This window comes from Thunnus albacares, chromosome 16 (assembly GCF_914725855.1).
Source record: "Thunnus albacares chromosome 16, fThuAlb1.1, whole genome shotgun sequence".
NCBI lineage: Eukaryota > Metazoa > Chordata > Actinopteri > Scombriformes > Scombridae > Thunnus > Thunnus albacares.
In genome coordinates this window covers 15443544-15466038 of record NC_058121.1, presented here as the reverse complement: position 1 = coordinate 15466038, position 22495 = coordinate 15443544, and the positions used below count along the sequence as shown (strand labels likewise).

At 39.7% G+C, this 22495-nt stretch overlaps 2 protein-coding genes across 5 annotated transcripts; one reads left to right on the top strand and one right to left on the bottom strand.

Moving 5' to 3' along the window:
* The first annotated feature begins 320 nt into the window (after window positions 1-320).
* slc2a12 (solute carrier family 2 member 12) lies at window positions 321-9505 on the top strand. Its single transcript, XM_044377095.1, has 6 exons — window positions 321-450; window positions 1522-1651; window positions 5665-6960; window positions 7494-7616; window positions 8004-8136; window positions 8246-9505. The coding sequence occupies exons 2-6, from the start codon at window positions 1543-1545 to the stop codon at window positions 8334-8336; spliced, it is 1752 nt and encodes a 583-aa protein (XP_044233030.1). The 5' UTR covers window positions 321-450; window positions 1522-1542; the 3' UTR covers window positions 8337-9505.
* A 141-nt stretch (window positions 9506-9646) lies between these two features.
* Window positions 9647-16600, bottom strand: tbpl1 (TBP-like 1). 4 transcript variants are annotated; one of them, XM_044377097.1, is made up of 7 exons: window positions 16476-16600; window positions 15195-15434; window positions 14961-15043; window positions 14799-14862; window positions 12933-13036; window positions 11666-11760; window positions 9647-11260 (listed from the first exon to the last, which is right to left on the bottom strand). In XM_044377097.1, exons 2-7 carry the CDS (start codon window positions 15327-15329, stop codon window positions 11178-11180), a joined length of 564 nt encoding a protein of 187 aa, XP_044233032.1. In that variant the 5' UTR covers window positions 15330-15434; window positions 16476-16600; the 3' UTR covers window positions 9647-11177. The 4 variants fall into 4 exon arrangements, with proteins under 4 accessions (XP_044233032.1, XP_044233033.1, XP_044233031.1 ...); XM_044377098.1 differs by lacking the exon at window positions 16476-16600 and adding an exon at window positions 15999-16110; XM_044377096.1 differs by lacking the exon at window positions 16476-16600 and adding an exon at window positions 15972-15994.
* Between the last annotated feature and the right edge of the window lie 5895 nt (window positions 16601-22495).

Here is a 22495-nt window from a genome sequence, read left to right as displayed (position 1 = left end):
TGATTATAGCAAAAAAACAACAACAAAAAAACAAAACAAAAAAAACTTGATATGAGTACCTGTAATTGCAGATGAAACCTATACAAAACAGCAACGAGAAATATAAGTTAATTGGTTTCTCTTCATAGAGCATCACAAGAGAGATATGAGAGATATATCTACAAGAATACATTGACTATAAATCCTGTGTATTACGGGCATTATCTGATAGTATGTTTGGACCAATAGGAGTTCACGTTGTGCTCTTTAAAGCCGAATCGACGCTTCCTATTGGTGCTCTTGGTATATATGGGCGGGGCTAAAGAAGTGCTTTTACCAAAACAAGCAGCGTGCATGCACCGACACGAGCTAGGAGGAGCTGGCAGCAGAGAAAAGTTTGACCAGTTACAAAGCGAATGGACCGACAAACACGAACCTAAACTAACAACAGAGACACAGCTGGGGCGTCAGGTAGGAAAGTGTCACCGCATACAGCTGTTATTGCACATTCAAAACTTCTTTGCTGAAACTTTTTTTTGTTGTTGTTGCATGAAACAACAAGCTGTGGTTGACAAGCTCATAGTTGAAGCTGTTAACTTTGAATTTTGCCATAAATACGTTGTGTTTCTTTCGTGGTAGGCTACAGAATGACCTTACAACATTTTAGCTCACGACATGGACTAGCATGAGACAGAAAAACACTATAACACACATGTAAAATGACGTTGTCTCATTTAGCCTATAAATTATGACAGCCATATAAAGATGCTATTGCAGGTGTGGGAAAGTGCATGGAAAAGTCTCCAAAATCATATGAGGCACAGGCAACAAAACAATAAACAGCTAAAACACCAGATTCAGTCAGCACTCTCCATTGTGAGCTTCACAGAGCTGGTATTTATGACAGGGCTTTCATTTGCTTGTATCCAAGGCCACCAAACGATATCAGTTGTTTTAACCCTGGACCGCTGCCGAGAAATGGTAAAAGGGGGACTGATGATCAGTTATTGTTCACCCCCCTTCTTGCACCAGGATTGGTTCAAGTGTATTTCTGTGAAAGTAACTTGATGACTGTTACTGCCTGTTGGGTGTTGTGGTTGTTCTTACAGTTTATGAGGCCATTTTATGGAAATATCAATGGTGAACAGCCCATTATGTTCCTATTTATTCAGAGTTATGGGGCATGCATTCTGCTACTTCCATTGGTAGGGCAGGGTATCAAACTTCAGTACTTTTCTGACATGGGATGTCTAGTCAGATTTGTCAAACTGTTGATTTGTTTCTATGATCATGGTTGTAGATGGTACCTGCTTCATTCCCAATGAACTGGACCGTTTCCACACAGCTCAGGGCTGCGTATGGCAGCGTATGACATCAAAGCATCATCCTACTCCATTGTCAGGACTTTGTATTTATTGAAAGATCTTCCCTACAACTTAAGTTCAACTAAGACACTAAGGGGAAATGAGTTGGATGTTGTCATGTTTATTTTGCAGAATGAATGATGGGGTTTTTTTTGTATACATATGTTTCACCCACTAGGCCTACTGTTAGAGGTGGTTGATGATGGACTCCCACAGTGAGACCAAGAAGTTGAGCTCTTACCTCCCCTGCAACCCCTCCTACGATGAGACCCGGACAAATGGCTGCCAGGTCCAATCTAAAGGCCCAGGTACACATTAACACAAGAACATGTTTTACAGGTTTAAGTCATAGGTGTGTCAATGTTTTTTAGAGCTTGCATACTTAATTTAAATGTTCATAGAGGGTGTGCTTGCCTGGCATCTTAATTCAGGTACAAATGGGGCTCATCCCTACTGCTTACATTACCCTGGCTTCCCCTGAAGTCTCTATAAAAACTTGAGTCTAATATAAATCTTCGTTATGCTTTCAATCAATATTTGTTAAATGCTAACCTGGGGCCTGGGATCCATATAGATAACTTTCTGAGTGAAATCCCCTGCAAGTCTGGAACCTGGACTGATGTAAAAAGTCCTGCCCTGTGTTTTGATGAGCAAAGTTATCCAGTTAACTGAGTAAACTCACTTCTTAGAACAGGTTTATGAATTTCCAGGATCATGATAACTGAGCAACTTCTTCACATTGACCAACACAGATTAATGATGAAACCGAAGGTTGTTTATAACTGTTTTTCATGCCTCATGTATCTCGGTCACTGTGCCCTTAGTGGCTTGATTCCAAAATGTGACATGGTGTCATCACAAACTACCTATCAAGTTATATTGTAAGTGTAATTTGATTAGTTTAGTTTATTAGGATCCCCATTAGGGAATCTCTAATAATAAAGTAACTTATAACATGCACATATCTGCAATTGTAAAAAAAAAAAAGGGTCATGGATCCAGTGTAAGAGCAGGGTTAGTAAAACCTTCTGCGGATCATTTCTCTGTCCAACACCCAGAGGTCAACAGAAAAGGTGGGGTTTTTAAAAAAAAATGTTTTAATTTGACTCAGTGTGTGCATAACTTGGACCGCACCACAGCTGCTGAAGTGTGATACTGCCAGATTTGTGCTTGAGTGGGATGTATGAAAATACAAAAATAATGTGAAACACTTTGATGTCAGTGCACGGGCTCTGGTTCAATTGTACTTTATTGGTATTGTAAATTTTAAGACTGCTATAACCTTGACAGGTCATGGCAGGATGAACGACATTTCTCAATAACTGAGTATGCAGTGACTTCTCAACCATGATAAACGTGTTAAATGTGTTTAGATAAACAATTCATGGATTAAAAACTGTGCGGAGACCAGCTATAAAATGTGAATGCTGTTGTACAAATGTCTTCACTCATTGCTAAGAAGTAATGTGTAGTTAAAACATCATGATAGGTTACATATAGAATAATGATCCTAATCAGTTCCAGTCTATAAAGTAAGGAGAAAAAAAGAGCACTGTTAAATCGTTACTTTGTGTCAGCTAGTATCCTGAGTTTAACATATCAGAATTGGGACTGAAACAGTGTGATGCTCTTTTAGTGTGGAATATGCCCGCTTTCTTTTTTTTTAGTAGCTTAAAATCTTACAAGAGCAGTACAGTCCAACATGTTAAATATTGTAACCCAATTATTAGATAATGTCACTTATGGAGGATTGAAGAAGTTGGTACAGTGCAGCCATCAAAGCAAATAACTTTATAGGACCCTGCAGTTTGCAGCTGCGCCGCTGTTTTTCTTGTATGTTGTGCAATAATAATTGAATTACAACAGAAAGAAAAAAAGTTTCACTAGTAAGATCATGAGGGTGATTGCATTTATATGTTAGCACTTAAGTGAACAGCCAATTATAAAAGCCTCTGCTAGTTTAGATTATGACAATAATTACAGTGTGGTGTCCTTTTATGAATAGCCATTCAAGGAAAGATGGATAAGGAATTTAACAGCAATACCAACAGGCAGTATAACAAAATGATAATGGTGAAGTTTACAGCTAGTCATATCACTATTCATATCATATAGAATATCTTATATATACATTGAAAATGTTCTATCTAAATGCTAAGCTCATCAGTTTTGCATTTGTTCCTTCCCTATATCTGGTTCTGATGATAACAAATATCTATAAGTTCACAGTGATACATGTAAGACTAACCCCCCCCCCCCCCCCCCCCCCACACACACACACACACACACACACAATGGCTTACACAATTGCTTCAGCATTCTTCATGTGAACCTCCGACCTCTAATTCCACAGAGTCAGCACTGTTAAGACGACTTCATGGTTGGGGGGAAACCTACAGAGGAAAAAGCTGCGGCCTTGCCAAAGTTGTAGCAAACAATTCTTTGAAAAGTGTGTTTTGTTTTTGTGTTTTTAGAATTACAGTGATTTATTGATGCAATCTGGCCCACGCCCAAACATAGAAAGAAGTCAGTTTTAATCTTTGTTTCATTGCTGTGACCAAGGAATAGACACAACACAGTGAACACAAGTTTGATTTTGCATTCATACCTGCTGCTGCTACTGCTGCTCCTCATGCTGTATATCATGCTCTTAACCTGATTACAGCAGCTGCACACAAGACCATCTGCTTCTTTTAAAGAAGACTGGCTGTAAACAAGAACACAGTAGTTGTTTGATCACCAAAAGGAACAAATGGTTGTCTTGTTGTCCTCACTACATGGAGGTTAGAGCCTAAGATCAGCTGCATAACATAATAACTCTGCCGGATCTGAAAGAGGTTCATTGTCTTACTCTTGAACACCTCAGTGCGGCCGGTGCTTACTAACATGGAGTCTTCACTTATCTCCTTCACTACTTATTCTTATGAATATAACAGGCAATGACATTGGCTAACCATGTGTCCATGCTGAGTAGATATTTTACATATTTTTCTCTTTAAATATCAGTTTTGCTGATAAGGCTAATTTGGTTGCAAGTTATTAGGACTGGCTATTATAATCTGGAAGCATTATCATCACTTGCTAGATGGGTCTGTAGGTGAAATTTCTTGATACATTTGTAAATGAAAGTGTTTTGTGTGTGTGTGTGTTTTTGCCTATCTCAAATCCAACCATGTTTACCAAATAAAAACGATGACAACAGCTCTATCCCTCAGTTTCACACAGTTCCAATAATCAAGATCACTAGGTGAAAGATTTCAAAACATTTGAAAAAGGAAATTAGGAAGGAAAAGTACTCAGCAGGCTTGTTATGGTACGCACAATAAATTGGGTGAGAAACTCTGTAAACATAGCTGTGGTTGTGAGAAAATTATTTGTTAATGTACCTTTTAATCAAATCACCTTTTAATGTTCCTCGGCTTATAAAAGACAAAGCCAAACACGTAAACATTCTTAGTCTGTGGTGGGTCAAGTAGAAAATAGGGTGTCTGTCTTTGGTCCAGTACCAATGTCACCCCAAAACCCCAAACCCTCACAGACTTTTACTGACTTCAAGTTAAGTTAATTTTATTTGCTTATATCAATATCGCTAATCACAAATTTGCATCAGGGGGCCTCACAGTCAGTACAGCAATACAACATCCTCTATCCCTAGACCCTCGATTCTTAGATCCTTGATTCAGATAAGGAAAAATTCCCCACAAAAAACCCTTTAATGGGGACAAAAATGAAAGAAACCTCAGGAAGAGCAACAAAGGAGGGATCCTCCTTGCAGGATGGACAGACATGCAGTAGATGTTGTCTGTACAGAATAGTCCAGATAGCAAAATTATAGAATACAGTATGAAAAAACATGATGACTAAATTATAGATAGATTGATAACATATATGAAGAATCTGATCACCTTCGCGAATCACTTCACTGTTGGTAGGTAAACTGCAATTTTGTTGCGTTTTGTTCCTTGAATCATAATTATGATGAAGACACAATATATGATTGAGATTTTTAAGTTTAATTTAGTAGTTGAATAAAATTAACATATTACAATATATTAAGTATATGTTGCTTACATTCTGGGTGTGATAATAGCCTATATGTTATCGGTAATATTTGAAACTAAATCAACATAATCATATCCTCAAACAACAGAACTAGACAGTTGCAACATATCTGCCAGCTTGTTCTCGTCAGCTCTTACAGGAGTGTGTGTTAATATCTGTGAATCCTTGAAGGTCGACAATGGGACTGTGCCTTTAGCTGGGTAGCTGTTAGCTTGTATATTCTCTGACTCTCTCTCTCTGTTTCTGTCCCTCTTTCTAGGCTGCAGCTGGCTGGTGGTGGTAGCAGCTGTAGCGGCCTCCTTGAGTGGCCTGATGCTGGGCTATGAAATGGGCCTGACCTCTGGGGTCCTGCTGCAGCTGCGGGGCCTCCTGTCCCTCTCCTGCCGGGAACAGGAACTGCTGGTCAGCTCCCACCTGCTTGGCGCCCTCCTCATCTGTCTGGCTGGAGGTCCCATTCTGGATCGCTACGGCCGTCGTTGCTCTTTGCTCCTGAGTGCCGGCCTGGTAATCGGAGGGACCATAGTGCTCATCGCCATCACCTCACTTGTTGCGCTCACACTGGGCCGTGTAATAGTTGGTATGGGAACAGCGCTGTCAGGGACGGGAGCGTGTCTGTACATTGCGGAGATCTCACCGAGGGAGAGGAGGGGCCTGCTGGTGACCCTGTACGAACTGATGTTGGTTGTAGGTGTAATGCTGGGATTCAGCTGTAGTTACGCCTTTGCTGCTCTGCCCCATGGCTGGACGTACACGTTTGGACTAGTAATCCCCCCTGCACTGCTGCAGATCGGTGTGCTCATATTCCTTCCGCCCAGCCCACGTTTCTTGGTGACACAGGGTAAAGTGGAGCAGGCCAGGACAGTGCTAGCCAGAATGAGGGGTGGGATAACGGAGCATGTGGAAGTAGAACTCAGGGACATCCAGTCTGGACTTAAAGAGGAATCAGAGCATAGTTTCTTAGAGTTGTTCAGTACCAAGGCCAACCTGCGTTCACGGCTGCTAACAGGCGTGGCTTTAGTCTTCCTCCAGCAGGCCACAGGTCAGCCCAACATCCTGTCCTACGCTTCACCACTTCTCCGCAGCGTAGGCTTCAACAGTGATGCAGCAGCAACCTTGGCATCCACAGGGTTTGGAGTGGTCAAAGTAGTGGGCACCATCCCGGCAGTGTTGCTGGTCGACCGCGTGGGACCTAAGAGCTTTTTGTGCGTGGGTGCTGTCGCAATGGGAATGTCGCTAGCTGCACTCGGTACATTGACGCTGCAAAGCCACACTCACCTCACCAGCCTGTGTAAAAGCCACACAATACTCAACCACACGGAAATGCAATGGGATTCAAACAGAACCTATATAGACTTTGACAACAGTGACATGTTTTCTACTGGCCTCCCCAGCCAATGGAACAATGAGGAGGCACAGAGGACTAACCGAGAGGATGAAGGGACTGGGGGGTCAGGAGGAGGACGGATTCATGTAGAAGTGTCTTCCTCACTTAAGTGGGCGTCACTGATCAGCTTGCTGGTGTATGTGGCAGCTTTCTCCATTAGCCTCGGGCCAAGTAAGCATCTATTAATTCAAACCCTTCAGGATGCCCTCGGGCATTTATCTTTTAAAACAAGGTTGCATATCTGTTTCAGTGTCTCCACATACTTTAGCATTTTGCCAAACTTGTATTACCAGTTGTAGAAGAAATAGTAGTTCACCAAGTTAACAATTCTTTCTGTATTCCAGATGTAGAACAGTATCTGTGAATCTGTATGCACGGACAGGCGCATACAATATATGTTAAGATAATTTGTAACATGCTGTACCATGAAGTGCAAAGTGCAACAGTGGTTATTGTACAATATCTAGGCTTAGGCAAAGGTGAGATTGAAACGCTCCAGTTCCCCAGATAAGATGGTGCGTCCCTAGACTGCAACTGTTGTCTAATAGTCAAGTTTTGGATGTATGACATTTGATCACACCTGGCTTATAACCCCACACACAACATTTTCTAATATCAAAAGAGTTATTCTCATGTTATTTGCATTCATACTTTATCAACCATCACCTCTCCCTGTTCTTTATTTTTGTGTGTTTCCCTTTCAGTGGTGTATGTGGTTCTCAGTGAGATCTTTCCAATGGGAGTCAGAGGCAGGGCCGTATCTGTGGTGTCAGCTGTAAACTGGGCCACGAACCTGCTCATCTCAATGACCTTCCTCACAGTTACAGGTATGTGCATGTTATTTTTTATGAATTGGAGGTTCAACCAAATTGTGGAGGAGCTTTAGTTATACTGAAACTGATAATCTCTCTCCGACAAACTTTTATGCTAAACACATTTCTTTGGGTTAGTTACGGGGGAAAAAAAGAAGTGTCTCACCTTGTTCCTACTACTGATTAGTGAGGCTGCCTACATGTTGTGTAGTCATAATGTCATAACCTGTTTTGCATAATTTCCCAATGATTCTAATCTTGTCAGTCAAGTTTATCTAAACTTGGGTCACAAAAACTAAACTGTAGCAGATCAGGGAGGTGTGGTGAGCAAAACACACAAGCAAGCTCCCGGATATCATAGAAATTTGCCGGTCATGCGTGTCTTTGTTGTTGCTTTTCTAGAAAAGATTGGCGTTCCCAATGTGATGTTCCTGTACACTGCCATGAGCTTCGTTCTACTGGTGTTTGTCATCCTCTGTGTCCCTGACACCAAAGGACGCACGCTGGAGGAAATATCCAAAGAGCTGGCTAAGAAGTGAGTGGCAACTCTTACACACAAGCTTAACTGTTGCCAGTTTGAACTCTAAACTAGTGTGTTAAACAGTTCACTCTGACTTCCGCCTGTCCTCTCTCTGCCTCTCCAGGAAGCATTTCGAGGTGAGGCTCTGTAAGCAGGTCAAGCCTCAGGAAAGCCTGATCAGCAGCACGTCCACAGAGATCCCGGCAAATATCTGAGTGCTTCAACAGACCACTACTGCACACCTCACCTGAAGGAAAGTCCTTCATAATAAGGGCAATGATCAAGAAGGACATTAGCAGTGTTTAGAGCACGGGGCACACCACATCTGTACAGCCCTGCAGTTTCAGCTGGTTCCTCTAACAACTGAATTTTATAACACTTCCTTCTAGTTACATATGCAAAGGAAGAACATGACAGGGATGGTGGAAATAACACACACAGAATTAAATAAAAACAACTTAAGTATTGAACTTACTCCAATGAGGATAGCTCAGGGCCTCATTCTTGCTTGTTAAAAAGCAGTAATGAAAGGTAAACAATCAGGATTGAATATGAGATTATGTAAAATATATATTTTACAAGATTTATTTAATTTCTTCTTTTACCTGTACAGTTCCAATAATGCTCCAAGATTTAAAAATTGACTCCCCATCAACCTGATGAAGCCCTTGGATGAGTGGTCAAACTCTACTCCTCCTTTACATATATATACATTATGTATAGGTTGTTTCCATTGTCATGTGATGTTGTGATGGATATTTAAAAAAGAATGGCTCTTTTGGACTATTAAGGGGAAATCAAGGATGTACTAGACAACAAAAAAAAACACTAATCACCTCAAACCGACAATGTATGTACAGTAACACTCTTTGGGTTCTTTGCTGGATTGCAAATTAATTCCTATACAGTAACATCTTGATGTTACTTATATGCTGCTCCCTGTCATATGTAATGTAATAACACTAACATGGCTGAAACCAGTCATACCAGTTATGTTACAGCAGACATTGTATTATCTGACAGAAATATGGATGATTGTCACAAGAAGAGCTCAGTGTATGCTCCTTTACATTTTATGGGAACCAGCAATTGAAAAAAAGACAATGAATGAACACACTAAGCTCCACTGGCTGGCTACTGAATCCACAAAACCATTAATCAAGGCTTAAATACTAAAGTCATCAGGTCTAGCTGTAATATTGGATAGATGATACAACAAGTGGTTCTGTTTTAATGAGTGAGAAGTGATGAGTTTTGTTTTTTTTAACTTATGTCAGTGATGCCAAACGTGTACTTGTCTGATTAACTAGTGGAATGTTTTACTGCAAGAAAATGACTTGTGTGGATCTGTTCACTATTAAAATTGCACATTTTGTAACCTGTTCTTTATTTCCCCCCATGTCTTCTTTTTCATGCTGTAAAATTTCAGATTAATTTACCATGGCTGTGACACTGCTCCGCTCTACCTGGACATCCATACAGAAAATGAAAATGAAAAAGCAAGTGAAGAGTCACAGACATCCTGTGTTGGCCTGTTTTATCGTTAACCTTTATTTTTATACAAAATACAAAATTCTCAACAAGTGTCACAAATCTTCAGTTGACACCGGTTCAAAAAGAACTCCACCCCACATACTTGTGACAAGTCAAAGAGTTTCATCTTTCCCATCAGATGCATTTATTATATACATACACAGACGCTGCCTTTGTGGATGTGAGAGCCAGCACAACTATCAGAAGTCATGTTAACATTAGGAATTTGGTTCTGATTTAAAAACATTTAACCTCTCGCCATTATTTTTTTTGTTGTTAAAGAGAAATTGTATTCTATGAAGGGTTTGTTTTTCAGACACTGGCGTGAGCACAAGACATGATTTCAGCATGTCTTCTTGGAACACTGTTAGTGGTCTTACATTGCTTCGCATGACTGCATTGCCAAACTTCTTGAGAAGTGACCAGGCTACCTGCCATTCAACTTTTCATGACTGAACAGAGTGGCTGCTTTTGTAATCATGAGTTCATTATTATGAGCTTCACAGCTATTTCCAAAGTCAGTTCTTGTTGTGGAAACAAGGTCTGTTGCTCACCATCTGAAACATAAAATATTCTGAAACCGTCCAAAGTTTTCATGACGTTAGGAAACATTTAGGACATCCATCTTGCTCTACACTGTCCAAGCCTACAAAAACAATTAAATATTTACAGGTTTACTGTGTGTGTGAGTAAAACTATTATTAGGAAGCGACAAAGAAATTAAATCACACATGGGAACGATGTGTGTGTGTGTGCATTCTGATCAAATGCCACAGTTGTGAACAGAGAACACGTTTATAGCAAAATGACAACCAAATACATTAAAGAAATGTTAAAAAGCAACAAGTAAAATTAGAGATGAATGAGTTTTGTAAGAGGATATGTGCATCTGAATAAGAACCTGCTCTTACATGTAACATTATTAGCACACTCATCTGTTTCTGTTGGTCTATGGCTTGATGGCTGTTTTCCTCTAACACCTCTACTAACAAGCCACGGACGGAGATTTTTCCACAGACAGTGGCAAATGGGACGAGTGCTTGTGTATAGGGTTAAACATGAGGTTTCTCAGTGTTAGCATACGGACCGTTTTGCAATGGTCACCACTGTTCGGTATTAAAACGGTTATTGAAAACAGGTCTGTCTGCGTCCATGCAAAAAACATCCATAACAAAAAAAGAGCAAAAGCAAATGACTTCCACCCCCCCCCCCTCTTTTGTGTCAGTCAAGTTTTTCGGGAGCAGTTTCCGCTGAAGGACGTGAAGTTCGGAAGACATATTTGCAAGTTTAGGCTGTTAAAATCACAATAGCCACACAATCCACAACACTGACATTTTGTGAGAAGGTAATGCTAAGTGTCCAACTTTTAAAAATCCTGGTGATATCCAGTCTGTCAAGTATGTCAAACATTTGTGTCTGTTGCCATGTAGTGATGAAAACAAGCAGATCAATCCGAGGGTAAGGTGCTTCCTCATCGGTCTCGCCCTCTGTTTGATTCACTTCTTTTGCCTCCTTGTCGTCCTTCATTTGCAGTTGGGGTTCTGACACTCGAACAGTAGTGGGTAGACCTGCTCCACAGCTGTGGCCACATTCTGCACATTTGGTCCTGACCCACGTGATAGTGGGGAGTGGGGATGGGGGTGAGAGCATAAGGATTGTTTTTATTACAATTAAAAAAAAACAGAAAAAGTAATAAAACTAAAGAAACCATCATGATAGAGAAAGAGTGGTCAAAAAACAAATGACAAAACTTCTTTGTTTGGGTCAAATTTCAACCTAATGTCACACAAGAAAGAGGTAAACCTGATATTTTACTCTCAGTAAAATTCCTCAAGGAATTGGGTTATTTCCAAACCGATTTTCTGGTTGTAAAAGCCTTTGAAAGTGCATTATGACAACATGGCCTCAATCCCTTAAGATGTTGTGCCTTCTAGTTGTACAGTATACAGGTTGTGTACAGAAGGGTTATGTGAGGTCAGTGTGTGTCTGTAGGAATGCAGGGGAGAGATACCTGTGACTGTGAGGCTGCCAGTAGAGAACACCTGTATAGTAGCCTTGAGATTTTTGATCCTGTACGTGGCAGCAGGATGGAGCTCTGGTTCATAACTGACAAACAAACACAAACATACACACAATGTTTAATGACATTAGATAGTACTGCGCGGTATGACGGTGTATACCGTGTCTATCGTTTTATATTAGGCTCTATCGTCTATTTTGTAGTGTCGCAAATCACACTTGCGATATTTTTCGTCATTTGGAGTCTGTCCATCTTCTGCACAGATTACATTAATAAATTGCTCTTCTTGGCTTTTTACTCGTGAAGTTTTTATTACAGTTACACTACTATTACAGTTACATAACAAGTTTAGTTAGTTAGAGATATGAAATGACCTATAGATTATTTTTTTGGCACTTTTTGCCTTTATTGGACAGTTATTGGTGAAGACATCGACGGACTCAAACCAGAGATGTTGAGGATACGTGGCGTGTGCAGTAACCACACGGCTACCAGGGCGCTCTGTTAATTGATATTAGAAACACATCTCAGTATAACGCAATACAGTATGGCCTCCAAAAAAAAAACATGCAGTTGAATAAATGCCTCACAAAAACTGAAAACCTTCATGGAGGTAGGATTTTATTGTCTACATTTGTTTTAGCTAGGTGTACATAATAAACTGACAACCAAGAATATAAATGAAGCACATATACAGCTTAGTGATTGCTTTACATAATGCCAATTTGTGTTGTATAAACACTTGTTGCACTTCTGATGCGAACGTTGACTGCATGAAGTAGTTTAGTACACATCTTCAGGCTGCTTGCTCTGCAGTTGTCTGATACACATGCTCAAGCTCACGCCACTAGAGGTCATCCTATCCCTACAAATACTGAATCTCTAAAAGTAAAAAAGAGGAAACCTTCTTGAACAGGGACACAGACTCAAAAAATACATGTCTCTGTAGATAGAGGCACTCTGAAAATAATCTCCTTCTCTGATTTTGTTTTAGTATTTTGACAGTATAGCCTCAGATAGCTCTTCGTATTTCTTCCTCATGGCATCACAATTTATAACTAATCAACAAAATTTAACACCATGAAGCACTTAAGATTCTGGACTGACATCAGAGGGGGAAGATCTGCTTCATGAGGACGTGCTATCAAAACAATTGATGATGTCTAAACACTGCTGATGATTAGGAAGATGAGGATGATGATGATGATGTGATTTTAATGAGTGTGATGACGGCAGTGGTTGTGATGTACTCCATTACCTGGCAATGGGTCGGTTGTTCTTAGTAAAGTCTATGAGGCGGATCGCAAAGGGCATGGAGCACACTGCCAGCACATTCACGACCTTAAAGGCTGAAAACCTCACCTGAACAGACAACACACACACACACAAGCATGAACAAAAACATAATAATATAGTTATACATAAATATCTTTTAGCCCCAGCATTAAAAGAAAAACTTTTTCAATCTGGGTCTTATGGCCTCAGAGTCAGCATTTACATACAAAGGTTCATTTGTACTACAGGACAGATCCACCTATATGACATACTTGTTTGTTGATACAAAAACTGAAAATATTAATCTTACAAATACAAAAAATGTTAAGAGGACTGGAGGTTAAAAGGCTATATTTTTACATTTAAATTAAAAAAAGTTTTATTTCTAATACAACATCAATGTCTAGAATAAAGAATACATGGATTTACTGTAAACTTGTTTGTAATAACCTTATTTATTTTTTATATGTAAGCTCATTAAAAGTGTGCAACAATCATGTGGCATCATTCATTTTCTCTCATGTTATTTTCCCTCTGCTGCTGATGTGAAGACACTCATTGCAGGCAGGTGCTGCTGGCACAGAGGGTGAGCTGGTTAGTCTCAGCCTCAAAGTCTACAAGAATTCAACTAAGTTTAAGCGGTTAATTAGGCTTAACCTTTGCATACAATTAGTGTTTGTTTTTAGCTTGTTCATAATTGTGCTATTACCATAGCAAGCTCTGTATGGCTGTGTACAACATGTCTCATTTATACAAGTTCATGATCTGCTTGTGTAACAGGTGTTTTGCGTCTACCGTCTCCTTTACTGGTAGATTTTGTTGCATTTATGGTGACGAGCGTTGTCATTGTCCATAACTACACTAAAAACATGTTTTCTGGTCTTCTACTCTCAGTCACCATCAGTCAGAAGACCTGATCTTAAAAATATTCTCAGTCAGAAACAGGTTTCGAGTGGCATCCTTACTCTGCAGTAAAGGCGCCACATTATCAAACACCATTATCGACTGACATTCCTTAACATTAACAATCATTTAACATCATTTTCTCATTTATCGACACAATTATATATCTGCCACCGATATGTTGTGCATCCCTAATCATCGTTACTCTAGAAATTGCTGTGTTTTGCTGGACACAAGCAAAGTTAAGCATCAGAAAGCTTTTAGTCACAGTCAAACCAGTTACTTTAATGCATAGATTGTATAAAGAGTTTGAATGTTTAAACTAAAGGGAACATTTCAACTGTATTTCGCATTGCAGAGCTACTTCTGGGTTCAACCTGCAAGCTGACCTGGGCTACGTCTCGAATCACTTCCATGATCTCTATGTGCTGTTTTGTTTGTCATGAGACATGACCTCGCTAAAGCAAATGAGAAGTCAAAAGAAATGTAATCATGTATGTGGTCTAATGAAGCACAACGTCTTCTGTTTATGAAAGAACTGCTTTAAGGGCTGTGCTTCCTTGACACAAACTGACTCAGTTGTAAAGCTGTTACAGGTCAAGTTTTAAACATTTTTGTGTTTAAAATCTACTAACACAATACATGCTTGTTTTTAGGGTATATCAATTGAGTCAATATTTAAAGATGATTACCAAATACTACAATGCAATTACTGTTTCAGATTTCATTAATTGCTAATGACATACTTGAGAATAACAGCTCCAGTTTAACTTTGTATTTCCATGCAAGACTTTCAATACCTCAACAGACATATTGAAAACCTTTACATCTACACTGAAAGGTTATCAAGTTATCATGGTATTTAAGTTTCTGCATTTTGCCATCTCTGAAAAACTGGTATCTGTACAAAAATGCATTTAACATACAGTTATGTGATTGTTCTCACCTTGAAGCCTAGTTTCTGCAGACAGCGTGCTAACCTGCGAGCACCCAGCTTTGCTTCATCCTCGCTGAATCAGAGAGGAAAGCAGAGAGGAAACCTTAAGAGTAGGTTCAGAATGCCAGCGACCAACATCACCACTGTGTGTTTTGTGTGGAGTGTGGTTACCTTGTTGCTCCTGTGCAAATAACTTTCCCTGAGGACCAGATTGAGGCTGTTATCTTGGGCTTTCGAAGCTTCATAAGGACCTTCTGAAAACAAGAAAAGTTAAACATGTTGAATGCTGTCAATATGGCCCATATCTTAAACATATGACGATGCAGTAAAGCTATACAAATTTAAAATATAGGTGAGCGACACAGAGAATCCGGTTCCCTCTTTAACAGACTTTGGCTTCCTTACCCCTACTTCTGGCTTATAAATGACATTGACTCCCTCTAAGGCAATGGTGCGCAGGTTGAGGTGGCACCTGGTCCTGAAGGTTGCCACCACATTGGTGACAATGATATCAAGTGCCTCATCATTGCTGGAATCCATGAGGAAGTGTGCGTTGCAGCAAGAGAACCACAGGAGCTTTCTCCTCACACATTCATCATCAGCGCCACCATCACCATCATTTCATGGACGGACAGGGATTCAAGACTAGATGGAAGGAGAGAAGAAAAATCAGGCTTTATTAGTTATTTGAATGTTATGAATTATACGTCATGTTTTTATTAAATATTTTTCACACACATGCACAAAAACTATGTAAAACATAATTGACATGTCATCTCAATCAACTAACAGTCAAGAAACAGTTCCTATGTGTGGATGATAGGTGCTATTTCAAGCCTGAATGCTGCAGAACTTGCACCTACATAACAACTAATTGAAATTTGGAGGGGGGCTTGTCACCTCACTTGCCGCACCAATTCATCTGATTCTCCACCTATGTGGTTCCCTTTCAAAACACGAAGCACACAGGCCTTAAAGGAGACATTCAAAACATTTAAGAAAATAATCTCTATCGTTATTTTTATCTATAGCCTACTTCTTGGTTTAGCAATCTGTTAACGTTAGCTTAGCCGCTATTGATACAGCCTGATTCGCTAGCTACCCTCTGTTGCTACTACCGATCAAAGATAAAGGAAAATAATATCTTGGAAGCAAAACGCGATTCATAATGGTTTTCATCACCTAAATATGTGAAAGCATCCGGTATACCTCGTCGTAGTTTTATGTAACATGTAAGTGGTAACAGTTGATGCATCGCTGTGTTTTGCATTGCATAGTAACGCAGCTGATAAGCTTGTTTGGGGAAATGACGCTAGCTAATCTTGCCAGCCTAACAACCCGGTGCCTGTTGTCAACTAACTAACCTATTCACCGCAAACTAATGCAGAATAACTGCACGAACTACCTTGATGTTGTGACTACAGCTCTACAGAAATTAACGACTAAAGATACAGAATAACAACACCTCACTACTGCCCAGCTAATGTTGTGAAGAAAGCTCCCCGTTAGCTAGCAACAAAGAGAAGTGCAGAGGCAGATAATGAATGAAAAGTTGTTAGCTACGCTAGCTAACGGGCTAGCCGTTTGACGTTACACTGAGGAAGGTGGTTCCACTGTTTCCAGTTGGGTTTGCGTGTTAATGGCGAATGTGTGAATCTCAAATGTTGGCTTTAATTCTTTAGCTACCTCCTCTGCTTGCTCAGTCAGCCCCGAGACGTGAACAAGCCAGTCAACAGTAAAAATTTCCTCCGGGGACCCAGAGACTGTATATAAAGATGCGTATATCACTGACCAGCAAGCAAATTCCTTTCCGGTTTCAATTTTCAAAATAAAACTTGTGACGCAGTTAACGACAACTTCCGGTTACAACTTTCAAAATACAACGATAATGTGTTTTATTTATTTGCCTAATAAGCAAACATATTTAAGGAAGAGATTTATAATTTCTTAAAATACAATATTTTTTTATTCTACAGGATGTGTATTTAGCTTCCGACACATTTGTTTTGTTTGCAGAGAACAGATAATTTCATCTGTAGAACTTCAGGTAAAGAGTTTAATGAGGAAATAATACTAGCAATCAAATAAACATAAATGGGATGGGTGCACTTAAAAACTTATTCCTATTATTATTATTAAAAAAAAAAACAAAAACAATAAACTCAGTAGGATATCGATGAGAAAAGAAAAGACAGATGATGTAGCAAAAGGTCAAGGCAAATTACAAATTATATGATTTACACATATTTTTGACATAAGCAGGTATTAAGACCTCAAGTCTCCTTACACCAGTGGTTCTCAACCTTTTTGTTGTCAAGGACCCCCAAAATGATTCACATCAGGCTGTGGACCAGTACTTGATAAGCTGTAATCTCAGGGAGTCCATTTGATAAGATTTACTTATTCCACAAATGTCTGTACTGTAGATTGGCAGATTAAAGGTGCAGTGTGTAGAATTTAGTGGCATCTAGCGGAACGGACTTGGCAGAAATGGAATATAATATTCATAAGTATGTTTTAATTAGTGTACAATCACCTGAAAATAAGAATCATTGTGTTTTCATTACCTTAGATTGAGCCCTTTATATCTGCATAGGGGGTGGGTCCTCTTCCACGGAGGCCACCATGTTGCACTGCCATGTTTCTACAGTAGGTCAGAATGGACAAACCAAAAACTGGCTCTAGAGAGGGCCTTTCGCGTTTTTCACGAGTTCCGCAGCCACCGTAGGTTCTCCTACATGCTTGGAAGGGGAGGTGTATTCATTTGATTGCAATCTGCGACCTCACCGCTAGATGCCACTAAATCCTATACACTAGTCCTTTAACAGTGAGAAAAGAGTGTGAAACCTATGAACAGAATAGTCATTCTTATACATTTTCTTGTTGGGCTAACTCCTAGTCAATGAAATAATAGTGAAATAATATTTCCCATTTTTCTGGGGACCACCTCAAACCCTCTCAAGGACCCCTGAGGGTCCCCGGACCTCAAGTTGAGAACTGCTGTCCTACACCATGCACTGCAGATTGTGCTAAATAACTTAATGTTTTTATTAACTTCGTTATGAATGAATATTGAGTCAGTGGCTTTCATATTATTTGCAAGCTCCAGGCAAGAGTTAATCTGACCGCTGGCCAAATTCTGTCTTCACAACTTTGTCTTTGTCATCATCCATGTCTGCCAATATTACACTTAACAGGCTTTTGTTAACACCATTTCAAGACAACGATGTGTTACTTTTTTCAGTGTTTATAGTGTATTCATATTTAAGCTATGTGGATTAGTAACATCTCCAAGGAATAGGAGCACATCTGGTCAGTAAATGCTCCACAGGGAATTCTGGAAAGGCTACAAAAGAGGAGAAGGAGTAAAGTTTGTAGGCGGCCGGGAATGTTTGTGTTATCAATGAGAGAATTCACAGCCGCTCCTGTACACTGGCTCATGAATGAATTCAGTGAATGGATATTGTCCAGGGATGTGTGTGTGAACTGTCACACACTGTCACACACATCCCTGTCAGTGATTGTGACATTTAGGCAGACTGATCATGACTTTATGGGCATTTGTGTCGGATCGACCTGTTTTTGAGCTCATTCGACACTATATGAAAGTTATACTGATAAGAATGACTCATTTATGAGATAAAGTTGCTTAAAGTAAACAGAGATCTGAATGTGTGCCAGTCTTTATGTGAATTTGTTTGTGTGTGTTAATGTCCATAATTTATTGCTTGCTTATGCTCATTTGTGCATTGTGTGCTGTAACCCAGCTCTTCTGCTCAGACCACTGCAAACACTTCTCATGCCTGGCCCGCGCCCAAACAAAACAGAAAAATAACTTCTTTATGATTCAGCCTTGTTGTTATTGTTCATCCTCCCTGGTTACCAAATTGTCTCTCTTTCCTGCTCTCATTTAATCCTCCTGGGCTTCTCCTGGTGAAATATAGCCTTGTAATTCACATCCATTCTGCACAAGAGCCTTGTTCAAATGTCCCAAGATGTTTACTATAAAGGTTTAGATTTAGAGCAGGTTAGGAAAGTCGGACCACTAGCATTGATGGTGTGCGTGTGTTTGTGTGTGTTGTCAGCCGGCTGACGCAAGGCGCAGGAGTATGTTTACAGTTTGTTGGGCTGCACATCACTGGGGCAGCCTCTTCCCAGGGGAACAATGCTCGTATTCTCATTAGGTCATAAGAAGCAGCATGTAAACACACAGATGTGAGCACTTACTGCCTAATAGATGCAGATATGTCTAAGAATAAATAGACAGTCCATCACTGTAACTACTCTGCGTGTGTGCCTGTGTGCGTCAAAAAGAGAGCGACTGAGGGAAAGTGAAAGATTCTTTTTTTTTTAATACTTCTGGGAATATTTGTGTTTCTGCGCTTGCATGTGTGTACAAATGCGTCTTTGTAAGTGTAAAGATAGTTTTGATCTGAATTGGGCTATCGGCTAACTTTAGTTAAACATGACACAGAGATAATTAATTTGGTCAAATGTTTGCTGTTAGGTGGAATAGTATTATCAAGATAACAAGTACAAATACAGGCCTCATATCCGTACAGTCTCAGGCGCCAAGATGTGTGTTTTCCTCTGAATGTCTGGATGATCTGGACAGTTTGGTATTCTTTTGACAAAAAGCTGACAAGGTCATATAAATTTCTCCGAACTCCCAACTCGCTTAAGAATTTTTAGCAACATCCTCCAACAAAGTCTGTTTCTGTCTTCAGCTTTCCTGGTTGTTTTCTAAAAACACTGAATGTTGAAATGCCATTACCTTTAAAAGCATGAGTCGTCTATGTCAGCAGATGCGGGTTGACCTCACTGTTGCCTGTAAACTGGGCGTGTTTATCAGGACCTCAGTGTTCTGTTTATGTTGGGCGTACATCACAGGCCCATTTCAAAAGGCCTGAGAGAGCAGCATTAAAGCTTTTGAGTGTCTTTGCGGTAGTGTTGTAAAATTGAGTTCACTGTTGGTTTGATAGCTTAGTTGGAACTCTTTGTCATATTGTGTGGGTTGTTTTTTTCCCTGCAGGAACTAAGAAGGATGAGAAAATGATCAAGTTAGGTGTGATGCAACAATCCTTAAAATGACAAAAATAAATGCAGGAGAGAGAAGATCATAGTGAAAAGGAAAAGAAATTAAGATGTTGAGTTGTACACATTTTAATTAATATATGTGTGCAGGTGGATCTCTGCATACATGTACATGTACTGTATGTGCGTGCCCATGCACTTCAGTAAGTATTTCTGCGTGAGACAGAGATGGATAGTGTGTGAGTTCGCCGTGCGGAGGGAATCCATTGCTCTGGTAGTGCTGCTCTGGGGTCTCCCAGTGTAAACAGAGACGTGGGAACAACCAAGCCTGTTTATATCAGCTCCATTCTTACTGGGACCAGTCAGCCAGGCATCAGGGGCACAGCCAACACACATGTGCATACAGAGGGGAAAACCAGGACAAAAGTAACAATGTTCACATAAATGTCATTTTAAAAGATAATGTTACAGACAGAAACTAATTTCCGTTGTGATCAACAACTAACATGTGAGTTCTATCAATACCAGGTGCTATTTTGTACAAATGTGGAATGACTTCAGTGTAATTTGGCTTTGAGTGGAAGTCCTTGTTAATATGTAATTGCAAACATATTACATCCTTTATCTTAATAAAAAAAAAATTCATTCATTTTTAGAACATAGGGCCAAACAATCAATGATGCGCATTTGGATTTTTTTTTTCAGACCTATGTAGATCAGCCTATTAACACAGTCCATTTCCTTAAATTCCTGCTTCAAATCATATTGAGTGATTTACAGTTAAATATATTATATTATATATTATAATTATAGCAAAAGAAAAGCTTGTTATTACTGTAGAGAGATGAAAGAAACACCTGTTACAATCGTCCTGACAGTGACTCCTGACAGTCAAACTTGACTTGCGTCTACACTGAAAAACTCTGATGTGGCAAACTTCAGGATGTGTTAAAGTACTGAATAATCTGTCAGATGTTCATGACTATGACAAATGAAACAATAAACACAACTTGTCAGCTTTTTGGGTAAAACTGCAAAAGTATGATGTATCCATGCATTTTTTTCATGGTTCTGCTCATTTTTGCATGCTGTATGTGCTGATGCAGTTAGGTATATCAGACGTCTATGGGCTCAGGGAACTTGTTACTTTTGTCCCTTGTCACTTTCGACCAAGTTCTCCCCTTCTCACCCACATATATAGAACCCCATTTGCAGAAATACATGTATGTAGGTTTGTATACACATGCATAATTCCAAAAATCATGTTAATAATAAGCAATGTTGGTTGTATTTGACTTCAATTCAAAATGAGAATTGTGCTTGCTGCAAGAGAAAATTGCCTATTCCTCAAAACAGGGAAAATCAGTTTGCCCATCTTTGTAGGGTAAAACTCTAAATTCTACAATGACTCAAAATTCATAGTATTTCACATAGAAAATAGTGGCCTCAAATAGTTACAAGGAAACAGTATTCTGTAGAAAACAAGTATAAACTTTGGGTCAGATCAGGATTTACTCAGCTTTTATTTGCAGCTGCATAATTTATCTCAACCTGTCCAAGGGAACAAAATATCACTATTCATCTCTTTTTTTAAACAGTTGAAGTGAGATCATATAAAAGATGTCCCGATTCTTAACAAAAACAGCCACATGGGTAATGCTCTCTCTGTCTATTCATTTCACAAAATGTTGGGGAGCCTAACATATACAACAGAGCCAATCAAGGCCAAAAACACTTTGACATTAAACCAAACAAAAAGAAGTGTCATCTTCTCACCCTCCCATCACAAGTCCAGAGGGGAAGCCGAGCTCAGACAGAGAAACAACCAATCCAATGCTCATGGTGCCAGATTTACTGGCCTAACATTAACACACCTGCACAAATGTTATGGAGTTCCCTGCTAAGCTGTGTTTAGACTAGTTTTGGAAATGATGACGCTGCCATGAACATTATCTGGTGTTACTCCAGTCCACAGAGAAAGCACCTGCTATTTTCAGAATAATGTGGAGGAAGCTGGGTCAGTCTCTTCTGGAAAGATGTATTTCTGAAATAGAGCAAAGAGTAGGCCAATCATTTGCAAACTATGTAGCAATGATGTTTTTAAATGAACTTTTAATATTTTTAATTGATTAGGTGTGATGTTTTTATTGCATTTCTGCCTACCTGCTTCTTTAACATTTGTCTTTTATGCTGCCACAGAGATGATGCATGTTTTCACGTGAAATGAAGCATCAGGACTTTTCAAATTATACAGAAAATCCCGATTGCAAAACTTCTTTCTGTGGCTCCTTCTTGACAGAGACGGACAAACAATACATTTCTGCTGAAGAACTGCGACCTGATGGTCATTTTGTCAGCACCTCAGACAGTCAGACATCTAGTCAGTGTTTGGATAGAGAAGGAGTTGCTGTAAGCGTTGTGGAGTGGGTTCTTCCTCCCTCACTAGAAAACAGAACACTCTGAAAACAAACTGCTGTAAAGAGCGCGGAGGAGTCTGTCTGAACGGCATCTTACAATCGGAGAGGAAAACCACACATGCACTGGTGTGCAGGAGTAGGGAGAGAGGTCATCAAAGCTCACTTCAATTACACACCTGGTTGCCCTTTGAGATAGTGCATGTGTGTGTGTGTGTGTGTGTGTGCATGCCTGTGCTTGTAATCAGGAGTGAAATG

What these genes read in the sequence shown, in the direction of transcription:
- slc2a12 (XM_044377095.1), top strand. Translation starts at nt 1,543, where the DNA reads ATGATGGACTCCCACAGTGAGACCAAGAAGTTGAGCTCTTACCTCCCC. An exon ending in GACCTTCCTCACAGTTACAG is followed by an intron (nt 7,617 to 8,003) that starts GTATGTGCATGT and finishes TTGCTTTTCTAG; the next exon opens with AAAAGATTGGCGTTCCCAAT. An exon ending in TCCAAAGAGCTGGCTAAGAA is followed by an intron (nt 8,137 to 8,245) that starts GTGAGTGGCAAC and finishes CTGCCTCTCCAG; the next exon opens with GAAGCATTTCGAGGTGAGGC.
- tbpl1 (XM_044377097.1), bottom strand. Translation starts at nt 15,329, where the DNA reads ATGGATTCCAGCAATGATGAGGCACTTGATATCATTGTCACCAATGTG. An exon ending in TTTATAAGCCAGAAGTAGGG is followed by an intron (nt 15,044 to 15,194) that starts GTAAGGAAGCCA and finishes TCTTGTTTTCAG; the next exon opens with AAGGTCCTTATGAAGCTTCG. An exon ending in ATTTGCACAGGAGCAACAAG is followed by an intron (nt 14,863 to 14,960) that starts GTAACCACACTC and finishes TCTCTGATTCAG; the next exon opens with CGAGGATGAAGCAAAGCTGG.